At 40.1% G+C, this 15,360-nt stretch overlaps 1 protein-coding gene across 2 annotated transcripts; it reads right to left on the bottom strand.

Annotated features, from left to right (window-relative positions):
- Positions 1–8,773: 8,773 nt before the first annotated feature.
- LOC113495771 lies at positions 8,774–14,790 on the bottom strand. 2 transcript variants are annotated; one of them, XM_026874692.1, is made up of 2 exons: positions 12,896–14,790; positions 8,774–12,859 (listed from the first exon to the last, which is right to left on the bottom strand). In XM_026874692.1, the coding sequence occupies exons 1-2, from the start codon at positions 13,754–13,756 to the stop codon at positions 10,295–10,297; spliced, it is 3,426 nt and encodes a 1,141-aa protein (XP_026730493.1). In that variant the 5' UTR covers positions 13,757–14,790; the 3' UTR covers positions 8,774–10,294. The 2 variants fall into 2 exon arrangements, with proteins under 2 accessions (XP_026730493.1, XP_026730494.1); XM_026874693.1 differs by having other exon boundaries at positions 8,774–13,248; positions 13,465–14,790.
- Positions 14,791–15,360: the final 570 nt, after the last annotated feature.

The raw sequence follows: 15,360 nt of genomic DNA, 5'->3' as shown, positions 1-15,360 counted from the left end.
TAATTCTGCATTAAAAATACTCACACAAGCAAAACAACGTTTGCTGGGTCAGCTAGTGTTAAAATAAAACTTTGTACGAATAGACTACAGCTTTGAAATAGTGCACAGCGTTTTTTGGATAATGTGATTTTAAAAGGGGGTGGTAAAGCTAGCGTTGCTATAGACCTAATGTACTTCTATCAGCTTACTAAAATTATAAACGCGAATGGTTGTGGATGGTGAAGGACGCAGACGGAGTCGCAGGCAACAGCTAGTGGTGTATAAACTGTAGGTACCACGGTCGAGGTCGGTCGGGAAAAGTAAGGTTTTTCCTGGCTATTTGCTCTCCAAAGATCTGGTCGTTTCTGAACTAAGGAGCATAGTGTGACCCTTAATAAACAATTTATAATAAATTAATCTATTTGTGAGTTGTGTTTCTCTGAATGAAATTTAGATTAAACTTGTTTATAGGTGAAAAAATAAGTTATACACGAGTCCACAAACACTGAGTATAAGCAGCATTCACCAGCAGCCGCCGTCGTCACCGAGAACTTTTTTTTATTAGTCGGGGGTATCCTCATGGACACCCACCTCCTCGGGGAAGGAAGTTAGTAGTGTCAAACTCTTACTGACTAAACCTGAACCGCCGTACAGCGTCCCCCACATTTAGCAGGTCCGCGGCAAAGCATTGCAATTCAACACGCACCGTCACCGGGCACCTGCTACCACTGGTGCCACTCCTCGGACGTCAGAAGTAGATTCTATAATTATAGCACCTTTAAATAATAAAATCATTCATCACAAGGATCTGACACTTGTCAAGTCGACAGACACAGCCAGCCGTTCAAGGCGCCGCATCGCACGCACGATGACAGCGATGCCCTAACAACCGTTACAAACCAGCTACCTCTTTCACACCTTAACTTGCGACGTCAGATTAAAAAAATAATAAAGCAATGATCATTAAAAAAACATTATCTATATAAAGATTAAATAATAATATATTATAAATTATAAATAGATTAAATTGAAGGAACCCTTGATTTAGCCCTGGCTTCTAAATTGGAAGGTGTCGTCATTTATTATGGGTCTAGGTGTAATTTATTGGACTGGATTATCTCTTAGAGGCCTTATGGTCGGCTCAAAGCAGACGACGAAACAGTTGAAGAGCCATCACTGTTTGATTTTAGAAACAATTAAAATAGCTTTTTAAATGTTTTCTTTTAAAATTAAGCAATAATGATTTTTCTCTCTTTTTTAGCCATACGCCAATGAAGAGCAAGTTTGCGAAATATGAAATACCGCTGCGTCCATAGGTTGAAGAACGTGAGTTGATATGGGCCGTAATTCCACCCGAATAAGCCCATTTACATAACTGAAGTACTTATTTAATTTAATTATTACTACAAAGCAACGGTAACAGCAGAGGCAGAACTTTTTCCATGAGAAACAATTAAACGAATTTTCGATATCAGAGCGTCTAGCATCTCATCCACCTATTAAATTATATTATCAAACTTACCAATATTGGCTTAGAATACAGTTAATAGATTGTCAAAGCACATCTTATGTGTCTAGATCACAACAATTTGGAATCATTTCCTTAGTGTCTATACACTATCTATAATTTCAGACACGAAACAATGTTAGACCCGTTATACTGCTTTTCAGAACAGCAAATCTGAATCAAAGTCAAAGTCAAAGTAAAAATCAAATTCTTTATTTCAGACGATCAGTATATAATGGCACTTTTGGCTCGTGACTAAGCTATAACCGCATAAGTGAATCGATCACAGCTTATAGTGACCATCTTTGTCATAGCGAGTTCCTCCGTGTTTCGGAAGGCACGTTAAATTGTGGGTCCCGGCTGTTATTCCTACATCTTTGACAGTCGTTACAAGGTAGTCAGAAGCTTGAAAAGTCTGACAACCAGTCTAACCAAGGAGTATCGTGTTGCCCAGGTAACTGGGGTCAAGAGGTCAGGAGGTCAGAACGGCAGTCGCTCCTTGTAAAACACTGAAACCGGTTAGACTGGTAGCCGACCCCGACATAGTTGGGAAAAGGCTAGGCCGATGATGATGATATGGCACTATTGGACGTCAAACAATATTAAAATCTAAAGTGTCAATCTGTCGGTCAGTCTCCTATTAAAGAACGTCACTTTAACATGTGAGTAGTAAAACCGTAGAACTATCCTATATTCTGTGGTAGAGTTTTCCCGACACCCACGTAGATTCCAGATAGCCAAGCAAAAGTTCTGTTGAAACGGTGTCGAAAACCATCGTCTAATCGAGGAGCACACCAAGGGAAGTAACGCGAGCCACTGAAAAATATCAGACGTTTATTTAGTTCATATATGTGTTGATATATAAAGACTCACCAAGTTTTTCTGTTTAGTATATACCTTAATGTGTGAACTTAATACTCATACTTACTAAATTTCTCTGCACTAAGCTTTGGTTTGCATTATCTCCCTTCGCCGCTGCGTCTCCAGCTCACCAGGACGCTTAGTCCTATTGATGGGTTAACGATATACCTAAAAATTTGTCTGTAAGTCTTTATCGTCTATTACAACCCCGTTTTTTAGTTTCTGCTATTTCGGATTTAGACTAGTCATCATCATTCCGATGCCCTTATTTCAAGTATTATTTGGGGTCGGCGTAAAATTCTTCTTCCATATTTTTCTATTTGACGTCATCCCATAAGAAACACTCTTTGCAGCCATGTCGCCTTTTACACAATCCATTCATCGTTTCCTTGGTCGTCCTTTCTCCTATGTCCATTCACATCACTACTCCTCACCTTCCTAATCACATGATTCTTATTGCTCCGCATAACATTATACCATATATTATACCATGACAGCCGGTTGCCACGTAGTCTTCCTGTAACCGGTGCCACTTTCAAACTTCCCCTTACATACTCATGTCTTACTCGTGTATGTGTGTCTCGTAAAACCACACATTCTTGATTTTGTTTTATTTTATTTGAAACAACAAACAATTACATAATAACAGTGTACAAACAGTGATACTTGAAGTTATTCACGGAATATTATAGAAAATCTTTTTTATCAGTAACTAGCCTTAAGGCCGACCCTTGATGCAAGCTCACTGCCACACTGAACTGGTCGAAGTTGCCAGCAGACGATCGGCAATATGTACAGGATTACATAGCTTGGATTAACCTCACATAATTCCCAGGCACAACATTCTCTTTTATAGCCCACCATAACACTTCTCGAGGATCCCTATCATAAGCTTTCTAGAGGTCAATGAATACGATTTGCAAGTTCCTGTGAGCATGTCTATACTACTAGCACAGTTAGCGGAGTGCAAAGATGGCCACCATTTTCCCTCGACTTGGCATGAACACGAACTGGTTTGGGTAATCTTACTCTCTTCTGGATCACCTCTTCCCATACTTTCAACTGCTGTTATTACTTCATCCAAGCTAGATTCTCTTACCTATCCCCTATTTACCTGTGCCTCGTGTATGATTCCAATCTCTCTCTTCGTTCATAAGTTTTCAAAAAAGACCTTCCATCGCTCTTTTATTTTGTCATCTTCACATAATACTTTGCCAAACTCATGTTTCGTGTAACATCACTTGCTCGTCGTTCTAATGCGTTTCGTATACTAAACTACTCAAAACAAAATAGGGCCCAATACATTTTTAGGCTGTTATTACAAAATATTCATATTTAAGTAATTGTTATTTATTGATAAATGTGGTTAGGCTAAGGATTAAGAAACTGTTTTAGCATAGTCAACAATCAAAATTGTTGATTTCCTTAAAAATACACACAAAACTCACTTTTTAGGTAAATTGCAACAAAATAACGAGCACTGTGAACTTAACCTAACATTGGTTTTTCACAAATAATCGTAGAGCAATATTTTTCTTAGTAACGAGTAGTAACCTCCTCTACTCTGGATGCACTCTCTGAGCCAATCTGGTACACTTTCAATCAGGTGGGTAACATTTAGCTCTGGTATTCGTTCCCAATAGAGTTTTAGCGCGTTTATGAGCTCCCGTTGACTATTCAATTGACTATAACTCTCCTTAAGGCTTCTCTTTAGTTGATCCCATAGATGTTCAATGGGATTGAGATCGGGGATCATTGCAGGCCATGGCAAAACGGAAATGTTGGCTTCAGAAAGTGCTCTTTGTGTGATGCGAGCCGTATGGGGACGAGCATTATCTTGCATTAGCACAAACCCAGCACCCACTCTTTGTGAAAATGGGATAACGTGAGGATGGATAACTCCCTCAACGTAACTGGTGGCCGTTACGGACCCCTCCTCAAGAATTACAAGCTCTGTTCTGCCCCTCAAGCTAATTCCTCCCCATACCATAACATTTGGAACCCCAAAACGATCTGTTCCATGGATGCAGGGTTCTGTAAATCGTTCGCCTTGTTTTCTCCACACGCGTATTCGTTTGTCGTCACTATAAAACTTGACCTTACATTCGTCTGTAAAGAGTACCGTGCTCCAATCCTCTATAGTCCAAACCGAATGTTCCCTAGTGAACCTTAAACGTGCTGCTCGACTAGTTTGAGTCGAACTGCCCGTACTCTGGATCATTGACCATCTTCGTGGAGACGATTTCGGATGGTTTGGTCACTGACTTGGGTACCTGTCGATCGCCGTAGGCGCCTTTGTAAGGACCGGGCGGTTACACTTTGCTCCCGATGTGCAGTTAACCGGATATAACGGTCTTCATGTGCAGTTGTAGCTCTTGTTCTTCCTGTTCCAGGTATCCTAGCTACACTCCCGGTTTCCTGGTAGCGCTCCCACACGTTTCTGATAGCTCTTCGCGACACTCCGATGCGTATTGCTACTGATCTCTGGGACTCTCCCTCCTGAAGCAGTGCAACTGCTCTTGCAGCTGTTTCCAGGTCCATGTGACGTCGAGAACTAGCCATAATAACCACAATTATAACAGAAACCAAACAAAACAGTTCAAGAAGGCAACGTCTAACCACAAAACTTAGAGTCACACTGAGAACATAAGTGACAAAATGAATGCAACTTTGTGTTTTTTGAAGCACTTCACTTTTTCTGCGCATCCACTTGAATAAAACGCATAAATCGTTGCTCAAAACGTTAATAATGACTCGTAAACATGTCTACTTCACATCTTAATACTTCATTTTGCTAATCTTTGCCAAATGGGGAATTCTCAAACAAAAAAAATAAAACTAATTATTGTGGGCCCTATTTTGTTTTGAGTAGTTTATATTCGTTCTTTCGTAATTCGGTAGAGCTTCCAAGAGCACTTCAAACGGCTGGTACCGAGACTTCGGTCCGCCGCAGCTTCTCTCGGAAGACTCTTGCCGAACATAGGGAGGCCTGAAATCGAGTGTCGTCGCCTATATGCCTCGGTCATTCGATCGATGGCGCTACAAGACGTACCCAATTTGTCTGACGCACTGACGGCCAAAAACCGGGCAGTCCTGCTCGGCTTACAGCGCGCTGTCGCCGATAGGATCGCCCGCGCTTATCGGACCGTCGGTCACAAAGCCGCGCGTGCTGCGCTGCGGTGCCGGGGAGACGAATCACTGCCGAGACTACGTCAGCTATGGAGAAGAGAAGCCCGACTCGTCGCGATGCAGGCGCGGTACGACGTTCTAACGTACCGCCTCACGCAGGTGCTGACTGGGCACGGGACCTTTGGCCATTACCTTTACCAAGTCGCACGTAGGGAGATGACGACTGCGTGCCATTAGTGCGTTGATCAAGACAACACCGAGTGTGGAGCCTCGCGCCGAGCTCATCTCGGCGCCCAGAAGGCGTCGACAGAGCCTCGCTGTTAGCTGTTGTCGCTGCTGCCCTCAGCAGACACACAGCGTGGGACGCGCTATCCTTCTCCTGCGAGACCATCATGTCGGGTGTCGGAGGGCCACATTTTGGGCAGTGGATGTGGTCCTAGTACCAGGTGGAGATGCCGACGCTCTCTACACGTCGGCCTCTGAAACGAAGGAAGACGGCATCTATTGGCCAACGGTGCGGCGCGGTTGGTGCGTGTTGAAATGCTATGATGCATTGCCGGGCACCTACTAAATACGAGGCCGCTGTACAGCGGTCCAGGTTTAGTCAGTAAGAGGCTGACACTGCCAGCTTCCTACCCCGAGGCGGTGGGAGTCATTGGGGACTTCCCCACCTAACCAAAAAATAGGGGCGTATTACAAACAATAAGAAAACTTAAATGGAACTGGGCTGGACATATAAAGAGGTCTGAAAAAGAAAATAGACATAAGATGGGATGTAATGGTATCCGAGAACAGGAAAAAACAACGAAGAGGCTAAATTCAAAAATGGGAGGACGACTCACAAAATCTATGGAGAAGGGTAACCAGAGATAGAGAGAAGCCGAAGAAATTAGGAGAGGGATATGCCGATAGACAACGTGAATAATATGTAAGTATTGTAGATATCTTACTTGGTTCATGTTTTGCGAAATCATCGCTATAACCTGCTTCAACTTGTCATAATAGGCAAAACCTCTGAAAAAGAAATTTTGGCACTAGGAAAAAGTTTTGGTTAAGGAACAACAGGGAGTGGACCAGGATAAGTAGCGGAGAGTAACTGTCAGCTACTGTAAGGAATACAACAAGCTGATCACTGACTTTGAATTGTAGGAGAGGCTAGAAGAGGAAAGATATAAATGTGTAAATCAGCGAATAAAGGTCATACCACATCAACAAATGGGCAGAACAACACATGTTCCACACAACAAGGACTGAAGGAACCTTGAACCTTGGACATGACGGACTCGCAGAAGGATGAAAGCGCGGCCCATGCAACGCGACTGCTGAGCGCAGAACCGACGACGCCTGACAGCAGGGCCACGTCAACGCCTCCCAGCGCCGAGATGAGCTCGGCGCGAGGTTCCGCAAAGGCGCTACTTACGAGTATGGCTAGTGTATGCAGTACGGTATTGTCTTGATCACCGCACTGACACATTGACACACACCTTTATAGTAGAGACGGCACTACACCGCCTAGAGCGGAATAACTGTACGATTTTTTGTTAAACATTGTATACCTAGTGCTATGCTATGTATGTGATTTCTGTCAAAATTAAACTTTATACACTACTTGACTCACTTTTTTTAATGACGTAAGTTCCTACATGCTTAATAAATTACCAGATTTATGGACGATAATACTCAGATGTAGTAATTTGCAATTGTAACCATTCGAAACAAGTATCTTCTGAGCAGGAGTTAGTATAAAAAAAAAATAAGCATTATTTAAAGTACTTGACTTTTTCATCTTTGTTTATCATAAATATAATTTCCGTACTTTGCAAATTACAATCCATTATCATAGTGAAAGATGAGAAAAGACATTAAAGTAATATTGACATGTTGTTAACTCAGGTTGGTAGATACTGAATAAAACAATAAATACATTTTATGACATTTATTTGACATTCACTACAACACATAGATTTTCAAAAATTACTTCTAAGAATTTTAAAATCAATTCTTATATTTTAAGAGATCGTTTTGAGATTACATTTTATAATCTATTGGAATTACCACTAAACACATTTATTATATTAGGTTACTTTGCGTTTCAAATAGGATTAGGATAGGATAGAATTTCACTACGTTCTCATCAATAATGTACAGCAAACATCAAAATATCCACGAAGGCTTGGGTCATACGTGTATGGTAAAAACTATTTAATTTTTCCGTCTTTTCAATACATGAATCAAATTTTAAAACCTATATACCTCAGCTGGACACAGGCTCTTCTCGTGTGTGGGAGGTATGAGTGTTGACCATAGTTTTCCAATAAAAATGGCATTATGTCAGGTATTGACACTCATTTGAAACGCATAGTAGGTACATCGGATTAGAATAAAACGAGAATATAAAATTCAAATGCGAATGACATTCCTTTATGACATGTGACCTGACCATAGGCGTAGCTACACTTGGGCAAACTGGGGCGCTTGCACCACCCTGGCTCTGATCATAAGGAGCTTAACTAATAGCAATCATAATATCCGTAAGAAAGTTGCAAAACAAAGGAGAGGGAAGTGGTGGATCTGATCGAGAGTTCGGAAATTTAATTTTATCCCAGCTTAAAAACTGCGCTCGCTATTTTTCTTGCCCAATCGAAGACGACTGGTCCAATAAAACGATCATTCAACACGTAGCTTTGCTCAACCATGAGCGAAAATCGCCTGTTTATGCTAAGTGTGCACAGAACGAGGATAGCCGAATTAAAAAATAATTTTGTATAAGAAGTGCTAGTAATGGGTTCTCTCAGAACAAAAAAATACCGGGGGAGGGGGGGAGATGTTGACTGCTGCCGAGTGCTGCCCCACCCTGAGCCCAAGGCTGGCTACGCCTATGGACGTGACTTCACGGTTCCACACATTCGTTCGGAGAAAGGTATAAGTATACAGGCCTACTTTATAAACGTACATATATCTTATCATTAAGTACTTAATGCTAGAAGGTTAAAAAATACAGTTCGTTTTATAACTTAGAAAGAGATGATACGTACGTACAAATTTTAAACATTTCAAAATATTATAGATTGTTCATCATTTTTAGGTTTGGTCCTAAAATACATAAATGAATATTTACCATAAGTAAAACAAAAATCTTTATAAAATTATCAAACGCTCAAAATTAAATTTAATTATTAACCCTTTCTATATTTTAGTTTTTGAATGAGCTTCCAAAATGATATTATTTTTGAACAAACCATTTTATTAAATATAATTTGGCTTTACGATTTTAATTTATTGTCATAAAAACTCAGGTAATACACATAAAAATGTAAAGACTTCTTATTTCCTAACATCAATAGATAGTTGATACAGATGTAGATAGCTACTAAATCTCGTAAACGAGTACCGAAGTAATGTATATCAATAGTATAAGTATTTTAACACTTTTCTATAAAAATAGGCATCACATTCCTTACATTAATGTAGTAAAAACTAAAATAATAAAAAAATTGAATTTGCAATTCAAAATTTATCATCAATGGTTTTGACCGCAAAGCCACGCCTACGCCGCTACCGCTGGGGCGGACTGGGGCGCCGGAGACACTGTGCCAGGCTCATTTAATTTTATAGGATTGTGTTACATCGCTGGCACAGTGGTAGAGCATATGTGGCGCTTTAACACCGCCGGAGGTGGCCTTATGCCAGAAGGTAATCATTATGATATAGTAATGAAATATCTTAAGCCTTTTCGGTCTTGGGGATTGTTAAACACATTTGATCGAAATTATTTGAAACAGCTACGAATGTTTACGACTGAGAAAAATTACACCTTTTGTTTTCAAATCTTGTTTATGGTGGCGGTCAAAATGCTATTATATTAGACTTAAGCGTTAAATTTAAAAAGCTTAATTACTTTTAATTGTTTAACATTTTACCCTTTGTCCAATTGCATTAAACCAAAGATTGCAAAAGATATACATACAAGGCGTCGATGCAACGGTACCTAAGTAATAAATAGGTAAAATCGTTTTGAACGAGGTCTAAAGACCTATGACAACCCTAAATACCCTTCTCGATATACATCACATCTGAATAAAATCACCACTACTACTTATGAAGAACATTAAGAAGACAATTGTATACACGAAGATTTGCCATGACTTACGGTAAAAAATCGGAATCGGCCTACAAAAGCACTGTCACAAGAGAACCATTGATTGCGCAACAAACTCATACAGCTTTTTTTTTATTTGCAATTTTGTTCTCGTTTTAAAGTTCTCGAGTAACTAAAAGCTTCACATTAAGGTTGCGAATAAATATTATTATAAGTGAATAACATTACATGCTTTGGATTTTTATAGATTTTTGGCTTCCTATACCAAAATGGGAATTGTTATCGAGGGTACGCCACGTGAATAAACTTTTAAACTAACACTTCGGGGCACTGTCCACGGAGGCGTAGCTTCATAGATGCGTATTCGGCATTATACGATTAGTGTACAACTGCTTGTAGCTTGGCTTCCAAGCTTGTAAAAAATGGCAAGAGCGGCTGGGAAATTTGAAGTAAATGACTGAAAACGTTCGCTACCCATAAGCATCGTGTATACAGCTACGCGCCGTGCACAGTAACCCTTCCTCTTAATAACTTACTCTAGATGTCTACGTATTAATACGTTTGATAAATTTTATGATCGAAAAGTCACATGACTGACAGCAAAATTTATAACAATACTTCGGTCATTTATAAAAAAAGGGGTAACAAAAAGTAAGGATTGTACAATTATGAAATTTTACCAGAAAATGGTTTTACCTCAGCGTAAAGCCAGTGTGAATTTAATCTGAACTGACGACACTTTCCAACCTGAGCAACTGCATACTCTGGAAATTATATTTCAAAAATATTCTCTGTAGCTTATTTGGTTCGTCATCACCAAAGTCAGGCATCAAATTTACTATGTCTTGGAAATTGAAGAGCTCATTCAAGGGCTTAGCTTTCGCCAAAAAGGTATTGTATTCAAAGAATATTTTTTTTATTTCTGGGTAACTATTTAAGGTGGTTATATCTTCCCGTCCGTCCCTTAAATAATTTTCCATTATTGACTTAGCTTCTGTTAAGAGGGAGTTTGCCGATGCCGATTGTTCCCTACTTAGTTTATTAGAAATTAGAATCGCAAATCTTTGGTGTATTACTCGCCTATACGACTCAGGGTAAAAGTCCATCCAATTATCTTTATACATAGGACACGAAATTGCAGCTATGGCAGCGTGTTGTGCGATGGGTCCCTTCCCTGAGATAATGGAATCAAATCTGCTTAATATACTCCTTCTAAATAATGCTGCCAAATGTTTCCCGTAGAGTAAATCACTTTGTTCTAAATCTGCTAAAGTTGTTATCAAGGCTGTAAGCCGTGGCAGAACATTGCCGTAATAATTATTATTTGCACCTAATAATTCAACTGTTTCCATTATTGGCATAGCGCATTCTAAATGTTCTTCTATGTATTGGAAATTTTTATCGGTCATGACTTCATGCTGAAATCCTAAGGCATTGTGCAATTCTAGGTACTTTCCTCTGATGGATAATATTTGCATTAATGCTTCATAAAGGCTAAACAAGCTGTATGAATTTGGCCGCATCAAATTTTGGCCTAAAACCCGATGGAATATTTCAGTATTTTTATTACACCCTGCTGCACGCCACAGGTGGCAACACTTATCCATGACCGTAGTATGATGCTCAATAATTACACAAGGGGCATTTTTCTTAATATCATGGGTTAAAGTCAATCTTAATTTACGGCTACTGCAGGTAACATCGTCAAGCCGGGCATAAGAATTATATTCAGTAAGGTATTCGTCCCGGACCCACATCTGCATGTTGCCGATCGACTCTGTGTCATCAGGTTGTTCTAGGATGTAATACATCAACGCAGCCTCTCCACATTCATAGGAATCAATAGAAAGGCCGTAAGCCTGATATCCCCGTACAATACTTCTGAAGTCGTCGAGAATTGGTTCAGCATTATTTTTATCAGCATTCAACAATCCAAATTGTGTATATACCTGTTTTGCATACGCTCTCAAATTATTCACGTCGCAATCGGACTCTCCAACATCCTTTAAAGCCAATGCTACTGAAACCCGATGAAAATCTTCCGTTATCCAATGCGCAGTCACGCATAGAAAATAATATCTGGCATTTTTCCACAAGTCCATAGACGTACATACATAGTCAGTATTGATTATTATATTTTTTAATTCTTTTAGTTGACGTTCATATTCTTTATTTAAATCACGTTTTATATGCCGATATTCTAGCTGATACAAATATGGTTTAGGTATGTTCATATAATGCATGAAATTTACAAACTGTGGGTCGATAACATATTGCAAAGGTATCAGAGTATTGATGATATAATTTAAGCAAAGGTCATTAAATTCTTCCTTAGTAATATTCTGCATTTCATGCGAATTCTTAACCTCGATGTGGTACTTTTTCTTTTTGTGTTGTTGATACTGATAGGCATAATCATCAACATCATAATCATCTGCATGTTCTTTTTTCAAGCAGTTTGCACATTGCACCGTGACCTCATGCGCAGTACCCTCTTGTGGCAACTCGTGACGCGGAATTATAGCCACCGTCTTCGAACTACTGCAGCCTGGGGTAGCCAGAGTTGTTTTTGTGCGTTTTGCTTTACTTGAGGTACTACAGCCTGGGATTGCCGGCGACTTTCCCTTGTCAATTCGATTGGATGAGGTACTACGGCCTGAAATTGCCGGAGATTTTTCTGTATCCATTTGATTGGCCGATGTGCTCCTGCCTGCAAATTCTAGAGCTTTGCCTTTGTGCCTTTGATTGACCGAGGTTACATTGCTTTCATAGGCCCAGGAACTGCAACCTGGAATTGCCAGAGATTTTTTCGAGTCACCGTCCGTGTTCCAGGTGCTGCAGCCTGCAATTGCCAGAGATTGATCCGAGTCACCGTCTTGTGCCCAGTTGCTGCAGCCTGGAATGGCCACAGATGTTCCTACTTGCCTTTGATTGCCAGAGGTGGTGCAGCCCGGAATTGACAGAGATGTTTCTGTCGCTATTTGATTGGCCGACGTGCTGCAGCTTCGATTGATCAAAGATTTTGCTGTTTGCCTTTGATTAGACGAGGCGCTGGAGCCCGGAATTGAAAGAGATGTAAATGTATCAATTTGATTGCCCGACGTGCTACAGCTTCGAATGATAAGAGATTTTCCTGTTTGGCTTTGATTAGACGAGGTGCTGGAGCCCGGAATTGACAGAGATGTCAATGTATCAATTTGATTGCCCGACGTGCTGCAGCTTCGAATGACAAGAGATTTTCCTTTTTGCCTTTGATTAGACGAGGTGCTGGAGCCCGGAAACGTTAGAGACGTTTCCGTATCAATTTGATTGCCCGACGTGCTACAGCTTCGAATGATAAGAGATTTTCCTGTTTGGCTTTGATTAGACGAGGTGCTGGAGCCCGGATTTGACAGAGATGTCAATGTATCAATTTGATTGCCCGACGTGCTGCAGCTTCGATTGATCAAAGATTTTGCTGTTTGCCTTTGATTAGACGAGGCGCTGGAGCCCGGAATTGAAAGAGATGTAAATGTATCAATTTGATTGCCCGACGTGCTACAGCTTCGAATGATAAGAGATTTTCCTGTTTGGCTTTGATTAGACGAGGTGCTGGAGCCCGGATTTGACAGAGATGTCAATGTATCAATTTGATTGCCCGACGTGCTGCAGCTTCGAATGACAAGAGATTTTCCTTTTTGCCTTTGATTAGACGAGGTGCTGGAGCCCGGAATCGTTAGAGACGTTTCCGTATCAATTTGATTGCCCGACGTGCTACAGCTTCGAATGACAAGAGATTTTCCTGTTTGGCTTTGATTAGACGAGGTGCTGGAGCCCGGATTTGACAGAGATGTCAATGTATCAATTTGATTGCCCGACGTGCTGCAGCTTCGAATGTCAAGAGATTTTCCTTTTTGCCTTTGATTAGACGAGGTGCTGGAGCCCGGAATTGACGAACATGTTTCTGTCGCTATTTGATTGGCCGACGTTCGAATTGTCACAGATTGTTTTTTGTCCCATTGACTGGCTGTAACACTGACGCCTGGGATTGCCAGAGTTTCTTCTTTGTGCAATTGATCTACCAAGATAGTGCTGTCTGGGATCGCCAACCCCTCCTCTGGGAGAACATCAGGTACAAGAGGACCACAATATTCTGATTCCAATATTTCAACATATGCCCCCACATTATCATCATCGTCCATCTTATTATATTGACGCACTAGTTTTATAATATTAAATCACTTAATTGATAATTATACGCAACACTTACTTCCGCTTTGTTGTCGAATGTCACCACACAAAACTTTATTCTTGGTTCTACTAACAACTACGCTACTGCGCGGCCTACGCCTTCCACTGATACTGGTGCATTAACGTCGCCACCGGCCGATAGCTTACAGATGCGGGGCGTGCGGGAGGCTGCGGCGGACTGCGTATTACTTACTGCGCAGGCTGCACCCCCGTCCGCACCTGCGCGCTCGATGCACCTTGTGCCTATGTTCACATAATACAGATACTTAGCCGTGGTATGAGTTGACCTTCTTTTTTAAATAATTTTAACTTTGTAAGTAGGTACCTTTAACGGTAATTTTAGTCAATTCTTAAATCTGTACGAACGATATACTTACAGGCTTTTAACAAACTATTGGAACTACTAAAATCCCAGCAACATCTACAATTTTTTGCCATCTTTAAATCAAATAAATAACTTTTTCAGATAAACACCTTCATTTTTATTACATTACATATTTACACTTAAAATAGGGTACTGCAGCCATCAAAGGGTGCATAGAAGAGCTGAACACCTTAGCTCCTCTGTAAACAATAATTGAAAGTAGTCACCATAGCCGAAATCGGCTGGGAAGTACATAATGACATTTTTTTTGTATAAAAATAGACCGTTTTCATTTAATCAGACAATTTCGTGTATTTTCTGCAAGAATATGTATAACAAATGCTTCAGCCAACGTTACTATCCATTCATACACTAATTTTGCAATACTTATTTGTTTTTCTTCCCGTTCTCAACACAATTTCTTGTGTTCATTAGGAAATTTATGTGCCACGTGCAGGAGCCTACTTTATCAGGCTTAAAACAGCAGCATGTTATAATGTTACCTCTTCAACATTTGAGAGATAAACATTTATGTAGACTTACCGCTATAATATTTCTGCGATGTATCATGCATGGTGCTTTATTCCATTACTGTGAGTTCTGCTTCGTTGAACCGAATCCGGATGCTAAAAACACTGTGATTGTCGTAGCCGAACGATTAACAGGTAAAATAAGGTATAAACCCAAGTAATAATACTCAATCAAATTTTCACAGGTAGTTTAATTCTTATGTAGTCACGTATTACAGTTATTCTTACGTAAACACCTTATTCAGCTTCTTGACACGTTTGTCATCAACATAGTGCCGTCGACTCGTGACTCGTACTACAAATAGTACCGCTTTAGAGTAACAAAACGATATATGTAATTACCCTAATACCGTGAGCCATAGAAGTTAATACGTTTTCTACTGCATACTTACTCTTTCGAAGAATTCTTTGGTGCCCTGTGGTGCTGTGACAGCAGAATTCCGTTTTAACAATACGTTATTCGGAAAAGAACCGAGGCCTTGAATTGCTATCTTGTTTAGTTCAATTACTACGGGTCAGATACATAATATTACTATCATTATAGAACTCTAAAAAGATAAGCCTGTAATATGAAATAATTTCGTAAAAATGATACGGATGCATTATCCCCGCGTGTCATAAGAGGACAATAACCTTTTGTTTTGTAATATTTTCATTAACA

This window comes from Trichoplusia ni, chromosome 7 (assembly GCF_003590095.1).
Source record: "Trichoplusia ni isolate ovarian cell line Hi5 chromosome 7, tn1, whole genome shotgun sequence".
In the NCBI taxonomy this organism is placed as follows: Eukaryota; Metazoa; Arthropoda; class Insecta; order Lepidoptera; family Noctuidae; genus Trichoplusia; species Trichoplusia ni.
Note: the sequence above shows the minus strand (reverse complement) of the source record. Positions and strands in the feature narration are given on the sequence as shown.

Excerpts from the sequence above, each read along its gene's own strand:
- LOC113495771 (XM_026874692.1), bottom strand. The coding sequence starts at position 13,756 with ATGGACGATGATGATAATGTGGGGGCATATGTTGAAATATTGGAATCA. Across the intron at positions 12,860-12,895 it reads TTATCATTCGAAGCTGTAGC|ACGTTTCCGGGCTCCAGCAC; the intron begins ACGTCGGGCAAT and ends GAAACGTCTCTA.